Below are 20,823 nucleotides of genomic sequence, written 5' to 3' on the forward strand. Positions count from 1 at the left end.
CCAATCAAGGCTTACTTGACCCCTAAGCAAGCGACCCTTATCTCTAATTAACCCTAAGACTAACGGGCTATACCGCCAGCCCAGGCCATTAGGCCCATTACATACTCTAACAGCTACATTGAACGGAGTATCAACCGTTGTTCAAGATGGTTTTTATGTGATTAGAGCGGTGCCAGAGAGGTTTTTACCCAACACTTACGTGTGACAGCATGATCTCCAGATCGGTCAACCACCTCTTTCTACATAGACAGTGTGTCATCTTATATGACTTTACTGTTGTTGATATGTCAGCTTTTATCTTTTCTTTTTTCAGATTGTTGGTTTTTGGCCGTGTGCATCTTATCTATGCAGAGGTCGGATGTTGCTCATCACGTTTTGTATATGCTATATTTTGAGTTAATAAATGCCTCATTTACGGTGAAAAAACCACCTCATGGCTTGCTGGATCTGCTCCACCAACGGGTTGTTCTTGCGCGCCAGATTAACCTCAGTCTGAATATCAATTGTCACGATCTAGCTAGGCAAGGTAGAAAGGGGAGATTGGAGAGGGAACAAGGGGGGTTTGGGGACGAAGACATATACTCTGAACTGATAAAGGGAAATGGTTCAGTTACAAGTCTATAGTCAATCCCCCCAAACCCCCACCCAGCGTTTTAGTTACAAGGCCACATAGAGCACGCAGTGATCAACCAGGAGATACCTGACAGGCTGACACCAAGCTATAACTATATACTGGAATCTCTGAGCTTGACATTAAAGGCGATTCAATCTGGCTTCGCAACAATTTGTACTGAAAATTACAAACCTATACCTGAAAATAAAGTGGTACAATACATATTTTCCTTGTAGCAAAGGCCACCGATTGAAATATATCCAGCTAGAGCCTAGGGATCAAACATGTTTGCTGCAACACTGAGATAAATACACAAGTCGATTATTCCTGCATGGGGTCATGTAATTTTTCTTTCACCAGAAATGCAAACAGAACGACACAAAAACGAATGCAACGAGAGCTGGAAACAGAAGGATGTATGGAAAACTTTCTTCCATTGGACCCAATGTACACCAGGTCAAATAAGAATTGCATACATATCAAATGCGACCACAGTGCACTAGATATAAGTTGAATATAGGAAATTGCCAAATGTTGACCTACATGTAGCAAACCGAGCTTATGGATGGAATCGGAAAAGAAAAATGTTATATTACGAAGGGTACAAATACCCAATCTAGGATTTGACCTTGTCACTGATGGGGCGCTTGATTTGCCAGGTGACACTCTTATCACCCTTCAATGGATTCCTTTTCATGGCTACTGAGCAATGGTCAACCCTTCTACCATTTGCATTCATCTCCACTTGCGCCTTCCTCCGCCTCATGCGGTTCTCCTGTCTCAGACTCCTTAAAGCCTGTGCCTTCTTCTCAATCTCCAGTGCTTCTGAGAAGTTCCAGACCCTGACAGAGCCATCCTCGCCTCCACATATGATTCTATCTGCACCGATGCCGACGGAGAAAAGATAGCATCCAAAGCCATGAAGCATTCGCTGTGGAGGCTCTACGGTGCTTGGATCAAAGGGCTTGACCCTGAATCGGCGCTTTGATGAGTTTAGGGGGGTCAGGATCTTCCTCAAATCAATTAGTGCAATCCTGCCATCACTAGAGGCAGAAACAAGCCATGGGTACTCAAAAGCAAGAGAATGAACAGGGCCAGAATGCGGCAACCAAGTGGCAGCTGGTTTAATATTCTCATCATCAGATATCTCAGAAACATCGAACAAGCGAATGGCCCCATCCTCTCCTCCAGTAAACAGCACACCTGCCAGGTGTGTTCGAGCTACAGAATATGCATTACCAACATGGGCATTGGAAATTATAGTTGTTAACTCGCCACTTCCGATATCCCACACATATGCGTCTCTACCAGCTGTACTGGCAACAGTATTTCCATGAGGAGCCAGGGCCAAAACCCAGTCAGCATGCATGAACTTTTGCACACACTTCATCTCGGCTCTGTCCCAAACACGAACAGTCATATCCCAAGAACCACTGTAAATCCTTGTTGAATCCAAGGAAAGACAAGTCACAGGCCCTTCATGCCCCCATAGGCGAAATTCAGAATTCTGGTTAGTACCATTACCAGAAATGTGGAAAAGGTGTGAGGCCCCCTCAATAGCCCTCCAACACTGAATGAAGGCTTTGGATCCTCCAGTTACCAAAAGCCTACTGTCAGCTGCAATTGCCCGGATAGTGCAACCAAATGGGCGGGACTCATCAATTAGTAGCCCTTCCTCCATATTCCACATCCGAACCACAGAATCATGGCCACCAGTGAATATCAGATTTGCTGATGCCAGAAGGTACACAGTGCGTACATCCTCATTGTGACCACGGAGAACATCCACACTAAATCTTCCCATGAATGATCTACTTTGAAACTCCCGATCCACAAACAATGCTTTCCATGACCTCCCATCTGGAGTTCCACCTGGAACTAGGGGTCCGATAGGAGCATTTGGAAGTCCCCACCTCTCACAGTAGAATTTCTTCCATCCCTGATGATCTGTGGCTAGGGTCTGCAGAACTGTGGAGACACAAGATACAACCCCAAGCCCCTTTGGATCAAGGCGCGCAAGGACTTCACAGACCAATGCAGACGGCAGATCAGTGAAGCACATAATGCTACACTCTGAGGCGGTTGCATCATTTCCTGTTTCTGCATCTTCCTTGGGGTCATTAACCCTTGGAAGTGATCCATGACTTGACTCCGGGTTGTTCAATTTGTTGAGGCTATTCCACTTTTTAGCCTTTCCACAATGAGTTAAGGTGTTTGCCTGGATGAGTGTGCCCTCGTTGCAAATGCTATAACAATGCTTGGCTGAAGACTCTCCTGCCTTATTGCAATCAAAGTCCATAAAATTCTGAAATCCTATCTTGTGATGAACTTCCCTAGCCTTCCCCCAAACCCAGGCAAATACAAACACAAATCCCTGCAATGCAATAATCAAACACTTCAGCTCAAAATTCATTAAGAAAAACTGATAAGTTCAGACAAGCATCATCAGGAAAAATAAACCCTTGGTCATCTAGTCACCGAGAGGAATACAAAATCTAGTTGTTCACCGCACCGCGTGTTAAAAGGAAATGTACATAACAACTACTCCCTCTGTAAAGACATATAAGAGCGTTAGTGATCTAAAAGCTCTTATATTTCTTTACAGAGGGAGTACAATCCACTTATTTATGAATAATATTCAAAATCAGGAACCTAAATCTGCGAAGCAAACCGAGTAAACACAGCTACAAACTTGTAATCAGATTCTCTGTTGAAGGTAAAAACATGGAATAAGATTGAAAGGACTAATCACAGGGGTGACCAAACTCTAGTTTCGAACCAAAATTGCAATCCTCAGCCTGCACAAAAAGAGGCGACTTTTTCCTGCACAAAGCATCCGTGATAAAGCTGTAAATTCGCTTCAATTGAAGCAAAGTAACACCCCGCACTACACAAAGCGATAAGCTCCGATAACCCGCATCTGAGATTGGGGCGACCAGACCCACCAACAATTGCTCCAATTAAGCACACGAAACCGGGAAACCAAGCACCGAATCGGAACATGAGCAACACATCCGACGATTCCAGGCCAATACATCCTAATTCGAAACCCTAATTCGAAACCAAATCCGCAGCCGCGCAGACGAGGGAAACCTAGACAAATTACTAGTGGTTCCTATCGAGCGGGATGCATGCGAGCGAACGGAAAATTCATGGTAAAATTAGCTGACGGAATTAGAAGAGCGAGAATCACCTCGAGCTGTGCCTCCGATCTCGATTTCTGCAGACTTTCTCCTCTTCTCTCTCTCTTTTTTTCCCCTTTGGGAAGGAAAACTGCGGCCGCAGGGAGCCAAAGAGGCGGACGCTTCGTCTGCACCGCCCGTGCTCGAACGGGAACGGACGGCCGAGATCCTGTCCTTGCTCCCGATCCGGACCGTCGGTGCACGTGATGGCAAAAGGACTCGTGCTGTGGCTTTTCCCTGGGCCAAACTCTTCCGTACCGCCCGAGCGATTCCGCCCAAGAAACTTTTGTGACCCAGAAACTCTTCCGTACAAACTAGCGAGCGACAGATCGGCTGGCCCATTTAGCAGTTGTGAATCTGATTTTAAGAACTTTTGCAGTTTTATTACTGTCCGGTTTTTTTGGGTTTTGGCAACCTTCTAGAGGGTTTTGGGTTCGGTTTTCTGTTTTTTTCTTATTTTTTCTACTTTTTCAAAAAATGCAAAGATTTTTTAAAAATAAGTTAGGATTAAAAAGGTATTTGAATTTCAAATAATGGTTTTTTCAAAAAATTGTTCCTGTTTAAAAAAAGTTGGGGAATCTCTAAAACTGTTCTCAAAAGTTCAAAATAAATACTTGTTTTCAAAATATGTTTGAGAATTTTTTAAAAATGTTCGTGTTTAAAAAATGAGAATTCGAAAAATATTCAGGGATTCAAAATATCACATTTTATAAAAAATTTGGCAAATGTTCATAATTCAAAAAATGTTCCTTTTTTTATAAAATGTTTTTTTAGAAAAGAAAATACCCCCAAAAACCCACGTGTTGCACTGCCCGTCTATAGTACTATGAGTCATTACAATGTCGCCAAGTCGCTGAAAAAAATGCAAAACAGATAACCAAAGCAAGTGAATGTCGCTTAATGGGTCGGCCCGTTCGCTCGTGTGCGGTGCATTTGGGGGGGGGGGGGGGGGTCTATTTGATGAAAAATGTGTCATATAGGACCTCCCTATAATGACGCATGGTTCTAGAAAATTATGTCAGTAATGGTGCGTACACGATGGTTTCGTTCTTCGGAAACACCGATTGCAACACACACACACACACGCACACTCACTCACACACACACATACACACAACACCTAGGGAAGACCTGGTCGAACCAACAAACCACTAGCTAGCTTTTTTTTTTGAGACAAACTGCAAAGCTTTATTAGATCGTCACAATGTTTACAGGGACGAAATCAAGATCGTTGGGCTGGCCTAACCAAGCATGGCGGCCAACTCCAAGAGATAAGGCATGCTTTGCAAGTTTGTGAGCCTCGGTATTCGAGCTCCTAAATTCATGACCAATATTACAGATATCAAAAGTAGACTTGTATTGTATGATTTCATGCACAATTGCACTGTAGCTCCCTTTGAATTGTTGATGGATATCGTCGACTGCCACCTTGCAATCCGAAGCAATTTGAATCCTACCGACATAGAGATCATTTGCTAGCGCCATTGCCTCCCTGATAGCCAGTGTCTCAAGGGTACCTGGATCTGATAGATTGGAAAACACCACTGCCGAAGCCCCTAAGAAAGTTCGGTCTCGATCTCTGCACATTGCTCCCACTGCACCATGCGCTCGGCCAACCGCAGCATCAACATTGATTTTAACCAGCCCTACGGGTGGTGCAATCCAGTGATTTGGACGCTGACGAGGCGCCCTGTCTCCACCTGCGCCTGGTTCCTGGAGGGTTTTGAGCTCTCCTATAAAGGATTTGACGAAGCCATTGATGGCGAAGGGTGTTTGGAAGATATCCTCATACATGGCCTTTCTGCGTGCACCCCACAACGCCCATAATGTGACTATCCTACCATAGCTACTCTGGGCCAAACTCTTCCGTAGCGATTCCGACCCAGAAACTTTTCTGTCTATGGCTATGAGAGTCCTCAAGCAGAGCAATGGCCAGCCCACGAACGCCGGTTAATCTGGGAATCGTTTTGACGCATTCTGCGTCACTGTCGAGGCTTCGCACAAACCGGCGAGCCACAGATCGGCTGGCCCGTTTAGCAGTTGTGAATCTGATAGGAACTTTTGCAGTTTTATTACTGTCTGTTTTTTTTGGGTTTGGCAACCTTCTAGATGGTTTTGGGTTCGGTTTTCTGTTTTTTTCTTCTTCTTTCTACTTTTTCAAACAATGTCTAGAGTTTTTCAAAACTAGATAAATGCCCCGCGCGTTGCTGCGGGATTTTATTGTGTAAAACTTTAAAAATTCATGATGTGTATTCTGGAGGACAAATGAAGAGATAGAAAGGAAATTAGTTTTATCACTGGGGTGGGATGTTTTTGAGCTCATGTAAACCAACATTGTAAAATACATAAGAAGTTACTGTCATACTTAATGAAATTACAGGAAGCTTTAAAAACCAATGAAACAACTATAGTAAGATATTCGATCTGCAAAGCTTTACAATATTCCAACAGTAATTAGATGTATGGTTATGGACAATAATTAACTTCGAGGACCACAACTTCTTTGGCACACAAACACACTTACAGCACGACATGAGGTAATGAGGATATTCCGGCATACTTTGAATATACATTTATATAAATAATGAAATCAATCTATGTAAACTTGATATATTGTAAGAAGATAGATGCATACCCAGAAGCAAATTAGCTTCTCTCGTAGTGATGCGATGTTGAATCTACTACAAACACCTGAAAAAAAACAGGATGGCGAAATTTAAGTAAAATGAATGGATAACCAGATTCCCTATTTAAAAATCAATTTACTATGCACATTTGTTGCACAGAGAGATATAGCTCCAGATCTTTGCATATAGGTATATCTACAACAGATAATCAGAACGATTAAAAAATACTTTCCTGAAAGACAGCTTGTACATAGCAAAAAATACACCCTGGTTGGCAACGTTGTATACACGCATCAATCTTTCTTCCGCAGTTTGAGCATCACATGTATTTGCTACTGTGAAGGAGATATAGGGTAGCTAGAACAAAATAGAGATGACCATGCTACATGAATGTACGAAGAATAAGCATATATTAACAGGAATAAGACTGTAAGTATAAGATAGTTGGTAGTGTGCCAATAAATTTAGCATTGGTAAATAATAATGTCAGGTGAACATTATATACACTTATTACTTCAGCAAGAACGCTCACCTGTTTCGATTTTCAACAAAAACTTATTGATAGACATTAAAAAAGAATCTGCAGCACTCGTTCTGCTAGCTCTCACGGACTAGAATATCTAGTTTCCTCAAAATAAGAATATATAGCTCGGATCTGATATCCGCGGTTGTAGATGCTCTAATGATAGAAGAAGGGATTTTTAAGATTATTATTTTATTCATGAGTCAAGATGTAGAAATTATGAAGCTGACAGTTTGGCCAAATTTTCCGAAAATCCATCTCTGCACCTGAGCTCATCTGCACCCGTGCTGACGAAAAAAATCAAAACAAATACTAAAAAACTTCAAAAAAAAATTCCAATTTTTTTGTGTGGTAGACAATTTGATGCGTGAAGTCCGCTCCAATTTTCAAATCATTTGGACATCTGAGGAGCTCTCAGCAAAAAATACAAATTGGGGGTCCGTAAAAATGTTTACTGTTCATGTACTGTTTTGGCCTGATTTGTCTTTTTTGCTGAGAGCTGCTCAGATATCCAAGTGACTTGAAATTTGGAGCGGGCCACACACATCAAATTGTCTACCGCACAAAAAATTGGACTTTTTTTTAGTCTTTTACGAATTTTTTTCTAACCGGGTGCAGCTGAGCCCGGGCATCGAAACGCCCTACTACAAATTTTTCTTATCTCTTGATTTTAGCACACATGTGTGGTTTGGTGTTTCACATGATATTGTAACCATTGCTCCGAACTTTGTTGAATAAATAAGACGAGGTTTCTAGAAAAAACATAATATTAGTTAATGCAATTTTTCGCGTACACAAAGACCATCCATTATGTACTCGTAGAAAGAGAACCAATTTTGTTGGATTTAATTTTTTTTTTTCCCAACGGAGCCCGACAAGGTGCGAAGATGCTGCACTCGTTCTACTAGCTCTAACGTACTAAAATATCTAGCTTCCTCAGAATAAGAATATCTAGCCGGACCAAAATTCAGTTAGTAGGCGCCAGAGGTGTATAGTAGAAAGTTAGGCATCTCCAGCCGGCGGCTCACCCTTGTGTGCAAATGGAGCGCCACACCACGTGTGTTAAGGGAAAAAAATCATATACAAGATCTTTTTCAGTTGAGTACGGCCCGGTCGCAATGGATATTGTTCTTTCCGGCCGTTAACGTAACCGATTGTTGCTTGGCATGGGAATCGCCCAGCCGTCCTTCCTCGGCGTCCTCGCCGGACCAAAGAAGGGCGGAGCATCGCCTCCGTTTGCACCCACGTGAGTACGCACGTCCACCAGCCAACTTGCATGGGATTCCTCCCCTCCTCTTCAAATACGCGCCACCCGGGACGAGGGGAATCAAGCCAAGCACCTGCGCCACGCTAGCTACCTGTCTCCTCTCTCCTCTCCTGCCTGCCTGCAGGTGCAAGAAGAAAAGAAAGTACGCGCAGCCGTCACATGTCTTCGGAGATGCAGTCCACTGGCACGAGCCGGCCGCGTGGACGCTGTGCGGCGCGGGGGCGGACGCACTGCTATGCCGACGTGGCATTCTCCTGTGCGACGTGCCATGCCCAGGCGCACTGCACCAGCTCCCTCGCGTCCCACCATCGCCTCACGCTCGTCCAGCCCGAGCCCAGCCACGTACGTGCGGAGGTTTCGGCCAGGGCGATGGACCTGGACCCCTGGGTAGCACGCCTACGTGTGCCGCCGCCCAACGACGTCCGCACGGAGGTTACAACCAGGGCGATGGGCCTCGACCCCTGGGCTGCACGCCTACGTGCCGCCGCAGCCGGCAGCACGCATGTGCCGCTGCCCAACGACGTCCGCACGGAGGTTACAGCCAGAGCAATGGAACTGGACCCCCGGGTAGCGCGCCTAGGTGTCGTCAAAGCCGGCAGCACGCGTGTGCCGCCGCCCAACAACGTCCGCACGGAGGTTACAGCCATGGCGATGGGCCTCGACCCCTGCGCCGCGCGCCTACGTGCCGGCGACCGCACGTGTGTCCCGCCGCCCAACGACGTCTGCGGCAGCTGCGAGGCCACGCTCCTGCTTTTGGCCAGGCGGGTAGGCTTGGACGTGGGGGTTGCGCGCCTGCGTGCCGCCGCAGCCTCCCGCAGGCTCCGGGTCGAGTTCGCCATCGCGCCGCGCATGCCACTACGCGTCGCGATGGCTGTCGCGCTGTGGAGAGAGGTGGCGGATCACGGCGTCATCCACCAGCCCGGCCGCGCGCTGCAGCGCCTGGCAACCTGGGCACACGTGCCGAAGAGTTACCTTGTCGCGGTGGCGACGGCGATCGGGGGAGTGCGCCAAGTAAGGACGACCGCAGTGGACCTTGAGGAGGACTCGGTCGACTGCGCGATCGGGGGAGCGCGCGAAGTAAGGACGGTCGCACTGGATGTTGAGGAGGACTCGGTCGACTGCGCGATCGGGGGAGCTTGCGAAGTAAGGACGGTCGCACTGGACGTTGAGGAGGACTCGGTCTACTGCGCAATCGTGAGCCCACGCAGGATACCACAGGAGCTTTGCTTATTCGTTTAGTATATCTACTACTGGTCTACTCATATGCGTTGCAACAAGAGAAATTGACGTATTGCTATGAATAAAGGCAAGTTTCGACATCCACCAAGTTTCGTCATCACCAAAACACCGGCACAAGCTCCGGAGTAAATGTAATATCTCCCGTCCATGTATTTAGTTGACTTACTCAATCACCCTAAGGGAACTTTTAATAAAATTATATTGTAATCTTACATATCATTTTGTATTAATCTAGGTTGCAAATGTTTCCATGAACTACTGGCGTGATCCCTTTAACAAGGTCTGATTGGTTATGAGCATTGATGCTTCCTCGCGTACGATATTAGCGGGCAACAATGAGAGTAGTTGATTTATGATCCACATCAGCTAGTCCCAACATGAATAAGAAATATGTGCTTCCGACATGACCATCCTTGCAAGACGGTTGTTTGCAGGTTTTCTAGTTTTATTTCGACATCCTAATGATGCACTATTTGGCCGTGGTTAATGTGAGACATTGTGATCTGAGAGACAAAAGAGAAGGAAATTAATGCTGAAAATATTAGCACCTTTTTTCGGTAATCTAATCCACAAGTAGATAACAAACATGACAATCACAGTATGCAACTCATACCGATATCTAAGGATGTGAGCACGTACAATACATAGGACCCAAACATCCATGAAGAGAACATATATGGTTAGCACAACGGTCGCTAGATTTTTCTGCCGATCGATGCTAATACAATCCTAACCATCCCCATTAGCACAGTGCAACACCATGATTTTTTGGCGTGGGGGCGAGAAAAGAAGGGTATCTTCACTGTAAAATCGGCATACCGTATGTTGATCACTACAAAGATCCATTGAGAGGCGTCGCTCGTGGGTACTGGTGGTTCATTGGATCCCATCATAGAGCAAAAGTCTTGGACTTAACTATGGCGTGTCGATGTTCCATCGAAGGTACGAGTTTTCCTATGGAGTTTAGCTCAACAGTCCATCCCTACTGCTGATCTAATAAACCATATTAATATGTCTACTTCAAGTAAATGTCAGATATGTGGAGCGGAGGATTCCTAGTTTCAATCCTTGATTCAGTGCACACACGCCTGATGCGTTTGGTCTCTATGTGAAGACAATATGTGGTGCATCACATACAGAACACTGCTGAACCTTTGGTGCGGAACTAGCTTTTCTCTATGTTTGAATCTCTAAACCATATTGAAGTGAGTAGGTTGGTTGTCACCATGTGGGCTATTTTTCATGCCCAAATGAAATTAATCCACGAAGGGGAGCACCAGAGCCAAGCTAGTATGCATGGTTTTTGTCAACTGTTTCATTGATGAGTTGCAAGTTTTGAAGAAGCCGGTTCAGAGATCGCCCTTGCCATCGTTAGGCGTTGCACCACGATGGTTACCACCTGCAGCTGGAACTTCAAAAGTTAATGTTAATGGTGCAGCTTTCATGGATGGCACAAGAGGATCATTCAGTGCAGTAGCTCGCAACGTCGAGGCTGGAGCCTATCTAAGAATCTTCTGCTATGATTGAAGAACTGAACAACCCTGAAATTTTGGAAACTTTGGCCTGCCGAGAGGGGCTGACTCTTGCAGCAGACTTGAACTTGTCACATACTCCCTCACTCCTAAAATAATTGACTCAACTTCATTAGATTGCAAAGTTCTTGTCGCTGATTTGGCAAACGGATCTTCTTGGGGGGACGACTACAATAGAATCTGAGCTTGCTGTGTAAAAATAGAAAATTGTTGCTGGGCCATCGGATGAGAGATCGACCGCACAGATTCTGATTGAGCGATCTTTGCGCAAAATATGCAGCAAGGTCCGACGCTCCAAGCAAATTTGCTTTCGATGCCCTCCCTATCCAATCCCAAATCCCCTATGCACCGGTGGCGGAAGAACCGAAAAATCCTCGGCGGCGGCAGAGGCGGAGGCGGTGGCCCGGATCCTCAGCCAAGCTGGGCGAGCACGCGCCAGCAAATGTACTGATCCATATCTTCTCCGATGGCTACTAACCGGTTCGTCGCGGGTGCTGCAGTTTGACGCAGATTAGATCGGAGTCCTCCCCCCTTCCCCCCACTCAGGGCTCCCGGATCAGCTCGCGGCCGTGCTCTCAGCTCCTTTACCCGCATGCGATCCAACACCAGCTCGGCGGTGGTGGAATTATTGCCTCCTTCACGACCGGCCGCTTCTAGGTGCCGTGAACAGGCCATCACAATGGCTCCTTCTTCAGGTAAATATATATTAGCTACCCCTCTGTCCCATAATATAGAAGCGTTTTTACATTAATGTAGTGTCAAAAACGCTCCTTTATTATGGGACGAAGGAAGTACAAGATGTCTTCATGAAGCAATGCAACAATTATCAAGGAAATCCAGCAACGTGCACAAGCATTCAGTTCCTGCACCTTTGTCCATGAAGGACGTGCCTCGAATGTGGAGGCCCATAGTTTAGCAAAATACACTCTTTCTTTGTCTCAAAGGCACCATGTGTGGTTCTCAAAGGCACCATGGGCGTTAACGTTGCTGATTGTTGTTTGGCATGGGAATCGCCCAGCCCTCCTTCCTCCACGTCCTTGCCAGACATGACAAAACAAGGGCGGCGCGTCGCCTCCGTTTGCACCCACGTACATACGCACATAGGTACATCCACCGGCGATCAACTTGCATGGGATCCCTTTCCTCGTCTTCAAATACGCGTCGCCTTGGGCAAGAGGAATCAAGCCATGCATGCACATGCAGCTGCACCACGCTAGCTAGCTGCCTCCTCGTCGTCCACCCCCGTCTCTCCTCTCCTGCCTGCCTGCCTGTAGGTGCAGGAAGAAAGAAGGCGCAGCCGCCGCACGTCTTCGAAGATGCTGTCCACTGGCGTGAGGCGGCGGCGCTACGCGCTTTGCAGCGCGGGGACGAACGTGCACTGTCATGACGACGCGGCGTTCCTCTGCACGCCGTGCCACGCCCAGGTGCACTGCACCAGCTCCCTCGCATCCCGTCACCGCCTCACGCGCATCCTACTGCCCAACCACGTCCGCGCAGAGGTTCCGGCCAGGGTGATGGGCCTCGACCCCTGCGTCGCGCGCCTACATGCATGGCGCACGCGTGTCCCGCCGCCCAGCGACGTCCGCGCTCCAGCTTTTGGCCAGGCGGGTAGGCCTGGACGCGGGGCTGCGCGCCTGCGTGCCGCCATAGCCTTCCACACGCTCCTGGTCGAGTTCACCGCCGGGCCGCACATGCGGCTGCGTGTCGTGATGCCTGCCGCACTGTGGATGGAGGTGACGGCTCACGGCGGCGTCCACGACCCTGGGTACGCGCTCGTGCCGAACAGTTTTCTTGTGGTCGTGGCGGCAGCGATCGGGCGCGCGCGCCAAGTAAGGACGGCCGCTGTGGACGCTGAGGACGACCCGATCGAATCATGAACCCAAGGACACCACGGGAGCTTTGCTTATTCGTTTAGTATAAGGGTGTAGCTAGGTCTCAGTCGACTGAGATATAATCAAGTTTCAGTCTAAGTGTCATAACATGCAAGAGAGAAAAAAAAACTGAAAAGAAAATTTTGCACGGATCTTAATGTAGTATCTCATGGATATAGCATCGACTGAGACTTAGTCTCAGTTGACTGAGACTTAGCAAGACTGTTAGTATAACTATTAATAGCAAATATGCATGTGCGTTGCAACGAAGAAAATTAATGCATTGCTACGAGAAAAAGACGTTTTTCCAACTAAAAACCACCGGAAACACTAACGCCCACACGCCTCGATCGTCGTCCAATGCCTTTTGCACGAATCTTGGCATGAAAAGATTGATTTTGTGTGCCACGTAGGACGGGGCTGGTGTGTGGGCGTTGAAGAGTTTGCCCACACGCCTGCACCACGCTGTTTGCCAGCTGCGCTGTGTGGGCGAACTGCTTTTCGCCCACACAGCCACCACCTAGGTCATGCGCGTGTGCGAACTGCTTTTTGCCCACACGACACTCCTACCTTGTGGATGACAACTGCAGTTATGCGAATGTGGCAATTCGGTACACACACATGGCAACTGTGATTCTTTGCTACACGGCAACTGCAGTTACGCGAACGTGGCAACTCGGTACACACACATGGCAACTGTGGTTTTTTGCTACACGCTAACTGCAGTTGCGCTTACGTGGTAACCAGATAAACACACATGGCAACTGTGATTAACAATACATGACAACTATGGTTGGACCACACGTGGCAACTAGGTAAACACACATGACAACTACTGTTTTGACCATATGTGGCAAGTAGTTAATCACACACGGCAACTACGGTTTGATTACACGCGGCAACTACCATAAATTAGACATGGCAACTATAGTTAACCAAAACAGATAGAGTTGCCATGCTTTTACAACTACACTTGCCATCCCGGATAACTACATCTGCCAACCAGGATGGCAACTAAATAGTCATCCCGCGGGGAACCTAACGTAGCTGCGCCAGGACGTGTGGGCATTTTTGCTTCGTGCCACACGCACGGGGTGGAGATGAGTAGTACTTGTTGGGTGTGTGGCACGAAGTAGCCGCGCCCACACGTGTGGGCAATTCTAATGTCCGCCCACACACAACCCGTATGGGCTGCCTCCTGCTCACACCACACACGGTGTGTGGGCGCATGTCGAATATACCACACGTGTGGCAGTTATCGTCGTCCAAAAACACTCAACAGCGAGGCAGAAGCTCCAGAAGTCAATGCAATATCTACTGTTTATGGATTTAGTTGATTTATTATTACTCAATCACTCTAAGGGAGGTTTTAGTAAAATTATATTGTGATTTTACATATCACTAGCACAAATGACCGTGCGTTGCAACGTGGTATAGCAAGTTTATATGACACCCTAAAAATCATAACAACTATCGTCAGCATAAATATACATATCCTCCTTTATCCAACCTCGACTGGCCAAACCTGGAGAGGTAGATAGTTTAACATGCGCTACACTACATATTCTGTCAGAAGTATAGCACAACAAACATCATAAGTGATCCAAGTTTTCACATGCACACGTGCAAAAGGTTGTAAAAGTATATCCTTTAACCATACAAAAATTTCAAGGATGTAAAATTTAAAAGCTGCGACAGATTGACACTCACCTACTGTTTTCAGCAAAAAAGAAAAAAAAATGTTCTACAAGATGTGCATAGGAACCTTCCATGTGGATAGGGCACCTTGATCATGGAACAAAATACGTTAAACCACGACTGGACGATATAGTAGTGCTGACATACTATAGGCATTTTTAAGTTAATGCAACCAATTTACAAGCCCGGCCCGTAAATCAAGTCCTTGTATTTCTACCATCAAGCCTTGTGTGCAATAATATGAGCGCATGCAACTCCTTCATCTATCGGTATTATACAATAAGCATAGCATAACCCGTGGTTGCAACAATATGAGCACATGCAACTATCTCTTCATTTATCACAAACGAGATACAAGCCTGGCACATAATGATCAGGTCTTCAAATATTAAAAATAAGTAATGTTTTGGAAATTAAAGGATTGATTTTTACATTCTAGTGAATGAAGCAGGATTGACTATGGCGAATGAAAGAAATTAAGCTCATAAAACTTGTATGTATAAAATAATATATGCAGATCATCCTCTTCCCTGCGAGAAAAAACACTCACATAGATTGTTTAAGCTCTGTTCTCAGTACATGCATGGGATGCAGTAAACACCAGAGAAAATAGCACAGATCAGACGTGAAAATAGAATCACTTTTTAAATGATACCAAAGGAATCAACATTGTTATAATCTGATATAAATAATTTGAAGTTTGGAGATTATTCTGCTCAAACAATTGTAGCATGTAATTTCTCTGAATATATGCAATGTAATTTTGTTCAAATAATGTTGTGCAGGAAGGAAATACACTGCTTCCAAAAGTCTATATACTATGATGAGTGACTTGCGTGCGATTCTTCATATATAGGAAGGATAGGTAAAATCACATAATCAGCATAGAAGACACACAGTTCAGGCGCCCGCTGGAAACCTGTCGTTTTAGTGTTTTAACGATGGTGCGGCGTCCCAATTGCGAACAGAGCAGCAAGTCCCCACCGGATGTGGCAGCTAGCTCCAGCGTCCTCACAAGCAGTGGCTGGCGTCCTCGGTCGCTGGATGAAGACAAGCGGCTGCTCGGATCCACAGACGACAGATGTGGTGGCGACTGCCTGCACAACGGAGCCAGCGGCAGCGCCGGCATGCATGGGTGCCTTGGGTCATCACGTACGCAGTGCCTCCATGCATTGATCCATCCGCGAGGAAGCCCATCCAGCTGCTTAGGTAGCTAATCAACGTTGTGCTTCAATCAATCAGTTGAAACCAATCCAGCTGCTTAGTTAGCTTTTCTTTTTTTTTCTTTTTTTGCGGGGGATCGAGCTGCTTAGTTAGCTTTTTTTTGGGGGGGGGGGGGGGGGGGGGGGGGCGCGGGATAAACCCCCGGCCTCTGCAGCTGCTTAGCTACCGCAGTAATTCAATTGATCTATCGTCCGCAAGGAAGTCGCCTTCGGCCGCCAAGCTGCTGCTCTGCTGCCTTGGCCAGCGGCTGGACCTTGACCGTCAGGGGCGGATCTGGGCCCCAGGCCCCCAGGGCCCAGGCCCGGGGCGTGGCTTATTTTTTAAGTTATTACCTTTTGAGTGGGCCCAGGGCTTAGCCGAACACACAGCCAGGGCCCAGGCCAGGAGCTCCATCTTCGCACAGCCCAGGACGGCAGGACCCCAGCTCGCCCCGACTCGCAAACCTAGCCACGCCTTCCAGTGCGTGCGGCGAGGCAGCCGCCACCGCCCGGCAGCGACTCCCCTCCCGGCTCCCGTCGTCCGCTCCAGCGACTCCCCTCCCGCCCTCCCTCCGCCGCTCGCCTGCTCCGCAGCTCGCCTGCGACCTCCATCGTTCGTCCGCCACTCGCCCGTCCCCTGCTGGCTGCTGCTCCGCCGCTCACCCTACCTGGTCTCCTGCTGCTCTGGTGCTTGCCGGCTCGCTCTCTTGGCTCTGCTCCGGCCTCTCCTGCTCCTGCTCTGCACCACGCCGTCTGCTTCCCACGCCCAGGATTCGTATTTGGTAATGGCTGATGCCTGCTGTTGATAGTAATTTTAAGTATTGAACATTTCGTATCTGCTATAATGTTTGGATTTGCTGCTGCAGTACTGCTTATGGTTGCTGCTGCTGTCAAACATCCAATTTCACTTGTATTATATTTGAAAAAGTGAACCTTTCAAGCTAAATGGTTCGATAAGCATTTCGATTGGTTGGAATATAGTGTTGCTAAGGTAGTAGTAAGTTTTCAGCTTTGTACAATGTTAATTATTTAACTTGATGTTTATGTCTTTTCTTATGAAACTTTGATTTTGATTTCTCTAAGGTGTTGGCTTTTCTTCCACTGTTGATCAAGTTATGGAAGGCACTGATGAAGCAAGCCATTGATTTGGTACTCTTTTTACTGCACGTATTGTTCGTAGTTTTTGTCATGTTTTTATCTATTTTGTTGTATCTTTAAACATTGAGTTTAAATTTTAATTTTTTTGATGCAATTGAGCCGTATTTGAGATACTCTTTTGAGGTAACTATAGCCTGATGGACGTTAAATTTTTCTGTCACGGCGATTTTTTTTTTTGGGCCCGGGGCTTGCTCCAATCCTGGATCCGCCACTGTTGACCGTCCACTTCTGCCGCCGGCTGCTGCGACGCCAACTCTGCCTCATGTGTGCCCTAGCCATCGCCTCCTGGATCGAATCAATCTGCAATTGCCTTTCGAACCCGACTGCTTTGTCGGTTAGGAAATTGCATCCTGATCTCGCGCGCGATCTTCCAAAGCGCCCATATACCTTCCAGTTTCCCTGCGTGCGCTTCCAGCCGAACAGAAATCAAACGAAGCACCGGTTGATCGGCGAGGAAGTAGCCCGTGGATGATTTAAAGCAGAGAGAATAGGAGAGACTGTATCGGGAAAAGTAGGAAAGGAAGATCGGATCGAAAGTAAAAAAAACAACATGACGTAGCAAAGCAACGAAGGACGCCCCTCATAAAAAAACAGCGAAACCAGGAGGCAGTCTGCGCGAGCTTGACGGATGTGGTGAGGGCTGCGGCGGTGGATAGGGAGCGAGCTGTCATCCGTTGTGGTAGGGGGAGGAGGCTTTGTTAAAATAGGTCTAGCGTGTCGTGTACACGTACCCTGTACGTATGTATTTGTATATGCTGATTGTTATATATAGAAAGACGTGGTGAGGCTTTGCCCCACGGGAAACCCTAAACCCTATTCTCAAACTTGGTTTCAGAGCCTACCCTAGCCGCCGCCTATCCTCCCACCACCGCCGCCGCCGCCGCCACCGCCGCAGTTTTTCGCGACCGCCGCGATGTCCACCGCGCCGGCACCCACGATGACTCCCTCCTCCGCGCTCACGCTCTCCACCCTCTCCGTGCCCGCCCCGATCGCCCCCGTCATCGCCCCACCCGCCGCGTCGGCTCCTACCCCCGTCCTTCCACCCATCGCGGTCTCCCTTGACCGCAGCAACTTCATGCTATGGAGGGCTCTTGCCCTCCCCAACTTCGCCGGCGTTCGCCTCCACTGCTTCCTCGACGGCTCGACCAAGGCGCCGGTGCCGACCGTGACGATAGGCACCGGCGAGGCCGCCCGTACCGTGTCCAACCCTGAGTACGAGCAGTGTTGGACGTTGGATCAAAAGGTTCTCGGGCATCTCCTCGGTTCGATGAAAGTGGAGATCTCCGCGTAGCTCATCGGCTGCAGGACGGCGGCCGCCGCCTGGACGACCGTGCACACCATGTTCGCCGTCGAGAACAGCCGGCGTGCGTAACCTCCGGCGCCAGATCCAGGCGCTGCGGAAGGGAGATCGCCCCGTCGACGAGTATATGCAGAAGGTCAAGGCCCTCGCTGATGCGATGGCCGCCGCCGGCTCTCCTCTTCGTGACGATGAGATCATCGACTACATGCTGACCGGGCTCGGCTCGGCGTTCAACCCCATCGCTGCTTCGATGAACTTCGCGGGCGTGCCCATCACGTTTCCCGCGTTCTACTCCAGTGTCCTTCACTACGAGGCCCTTCAGCAGCAGCAATCGGAGCTTGAGGATTGGCAGTCCTCCGCCAATGCCGCGTCCCGGCCGGTCTACCACAACAACCCCGGCCGCGCCCCCGACTCTGGCCGCCCGAGCGACCGCCGTCCCTCTGCTGGTTCTCTCCCACCCGGCTCGGGAGGCTACGGCCCCAGCCAGGGCAACGCCCCTGGCCGCAACAACAACAATGGCGGCAACAACCGCAACGGAGGAGGCAACGGGGGCGGCCGCCGGCGTTGGCGTCCCCGGTGCCAGATCTGCAAGAACTGGGGTCATGAGGCTGGCAACTGTCGTAGCCGCTATGATCATGACCACCGCTCCGCCAACTCCGCGTCCACATCCTCCTCCCATGAGCCGCCGCACTGGATCCTGGACATGGGTGCGACGGACCACCTGACGAATGATCTCGATCGTCTACACTTCCACGAGCGCTATGGCGGGAAGGATCAAGTGCAAGTGGCAAATGGTGCAGGTTTGTCTATTTCGCATATTGGTCACTCCACCATACCCGGTTCATCTCTTCGTTTATGCAATATTCTTCGTCTCCCACATATTCATCAACATCTTCTCTCCGTTTATCGTCCCGTTCTTGATAATGATGTGTTTGTGGAGTTTCACCGTTTCTTTTTCCTTGTTAAGGACACGGCCATGAAGAAAATCCTTATTCATGGTAGATGTCATGGCGGACTCTACCCCATCCCGTTTAGTCGCGCGTCGTCCTCCTCCAACCGCCAAGCGTCTCTCAGCATCAAGACCACCCCGTCCCAGTGGCACCAGCGTCTCGGTCATCCCTCGAATAATATTGTTCAAAACATTGTTAGGAATAATGATTTAGTGTGTTCTTCTGAACGTCAGACTTCCGTGTGTGATGCTTGTCAGCGTGCTAAAAGTCGACAATTGCCTTATAATTTATCACATCATGTTTCCACTATGCCTCTTGATTTAATTCATTCTGATGTTTGGGGGCCTGCTATTGCCTCTTCCGGAGGCTATAAGTATTATGTAAGCTTTGTTGACGATTACTCTCGTTTCTCTTGCACTAGTAGAAAAGAGGGCTTTGGTTCAGGCCGGGTCAGCCCATTAGTCCCGGTTCAGTCCAGAACCGGGACCAATGGGGGCACTGGTCCCGGTTCATGAGGCCAGGGGCCTGCCGGGCCTCGTGGGGGCATTGGTCCTGGTTCGTCTGGCCCCTTTGGTCCCGGTTGGTGGGACGAACCGGGACCAATGGGCCTTGCTCCTGGCCCACCACCATTGGTCCCGGTTGGTGGCTTGAACCGGGACCACATGCTGCCTTTTAGTCCCGGTTCATGCCACGAACCGGGACCAATGAGGTGCCTATATATACCCCTCGCCCGCGAGCAGAGCACTCCAGTGCTCTGTTTTTCTCTGGCCGGCGAGGGGAGGGCTTTGTGGTGCTCTAGCTCACCTCCTATGCACATGAGGTGTTCGATGAAATGCCCGAGCCACACTAGTTAAGTTTTCTCCTCTCGAAGCTCGACCTCAAAGCTCCATTTTCCTCGAGATTTGTCTAGGTTTAGCGGCCCGTCACGTCCCATTCCCGTCTTCACCGCCATCGATCGCCCGCGCCGATCTCGTCGCCGGCACCACCGTGGTGAGCCTCTTGTTCTTATCTTCTTTCTGAAAGAAAAAAATTCTTACTTTAGATAGATACTTGTCTAATTTTCTTACTATTTTATTGCTTGTTATTATATAGTGCGATGGTTTTGGTACCCGCCCCCGTCGGCCCTCGTCCTGTCTATGATTCGGATGTGGTATATATTATCTTTATAACTATTGGTTCATTTATTGTTTATGAAAATTATGCCGACCAACGTGACATAGATTTTATTTATCTAGGAGGTATGTGAACCGGAAATTCCAACCGACCCTATTGTCGAGAGGTTAAATTTAGTTGAAGAAGAAAACAATTTCTTGAAGGAAAAAAAATTGAGGAGGAGAAGATGATATTGGAGTTGCATGTTGCGGATGTCGTCGATGATCACAAGATCAAGATGGATGCAATGCGCTTGAAGATTAGAAAGATTAGAAAATATTCCATTCATACCGAGGCTTGGTATCATTATGCCGTTGGATCAATTGTTACCTTGGTTGCGATTATGATCGCATTTGTTTTCGCATTGAAATGTTTTACATAGTTTCAATGTATGGTTTAATTAATTAGATGCTCTGGAGAGCTATATGTTGTTAGATGAGAACTATGTATGTACTTTGGTTTTAATATGATGATGAACTTATATTAATTTGGTCACTTAATTATCTATT

The 20,823-nt window shown here is 47.9% G+C and overlaps 2 protein-coding genes and 2 long non-coding RNA genes across 5 annotated transcripts; 3 read left to right on the forward strand and 1 right to left on the reverse strand.

Moving 5' to 3' along the window:
- Positions 1-1,030: 1,030 nt before the first annotated feature.
- LOC109734089 (F-box/WD-40 repeat-containing protein At5g21040) lies at positions 1,031-3,935 on the reverse strand. The gene is made up of 2 exons (XM_020293321.4): positions 3,807-3,935; positions 1,031-2,987 (listed from the first exon to the last, which is right to left on the reverse strand). Exon 2 carries the CDS (start codon positions 2,910-2,912, stop codon positions 1,230-1,232), a length of 1,683 nt encoding a protein of 560 aa, XP_020148910.1. The 5' UTR covers positions 2,913-2,987; positions 3,807-3,935; the 3' UTR covers positions 1,031-1,229.
- Positions 3,936-16,196: 12,261 nt separating this feature from the next.
- On the forward strand, positions 16,197-17,006 carry LOC141041786 (uncharacterized). 2 transcript variants are annotated; one of them, XR_012203322.1, is made up of 3 exons: positions 16,197-16,536; positions 16,621-16,748; positions 16,838-17,006. It is a non-coding gene; the product is annotated as an uncharacterized lncRNA (long non-coding RNA). The 2 variants fall into 2 exon arrangements; XR_012203321.1 differs by having other exon boundaries at positions 16,199-16,536; positions 16,621-16,745.
- Positions 17,007-18,369: 1,363 nt separating this feature from the next.
- Positions 18,370-19,409, forward strand: LOC141041279 (uncharacterized). Its single transcript, XM_073507409.1, has 2 exons — positions 18,370-19,012; positions 19,396-19,409. Exons 1-2 carry the CDS (start codon positions 18,370-18,372, stop codon positions 19,407-19,409), a joined length of 657 nt encoding a protein of 218 aa, XP_073363510.1.
- Positions 19,410-20,162: 753 nt separating this feature from the next.
- Positions 20,163-20,801, forward strand: LOC141041787 (uncharacterized). Its single transcript, XR_012203323.1, has 2 exons — positions 20,163-20,312; positions 20,398-20,801. It is a non-coding gene; the product is annotated as an uncharacterized lncRNA (long non-coding RNA).
- Positions 20,802-20,823: the final 22 nt, after the last annotated feature.

The sequence above is a fragment of the Aegilops tauschii genome, chromosome 2 (assembly GCF_002575655.3).
Source record: "Aegilops tauschii subsp. strangulata cultivar AL8/78 chromosome 2, Aet v6.0, whole genome shotgun sequence".
Classification (NCBI taxonomy): Eukaryota; Viridiplantae; Streptophyta; class Magnoliopsida; order Poales; family Poaceae; genus Aegilops; species Aegilops tauschii.

Coding starts and splice junctions, on each gene's coding strand:
- LOC141041279 (XM_073507409.1), top strand. CDS start 18,370: ATGGCCGCCGCCGGCTCTCCTCTTCGTGACGATGAGATCATCGACTAC.
- LOC109734089 (XM_020293321.4), bottom strand. CDS start 2,912: ATGGACTTTGATTGCAATAAGGCAGGAGAGTCTTCAGCCAAGCATTGT.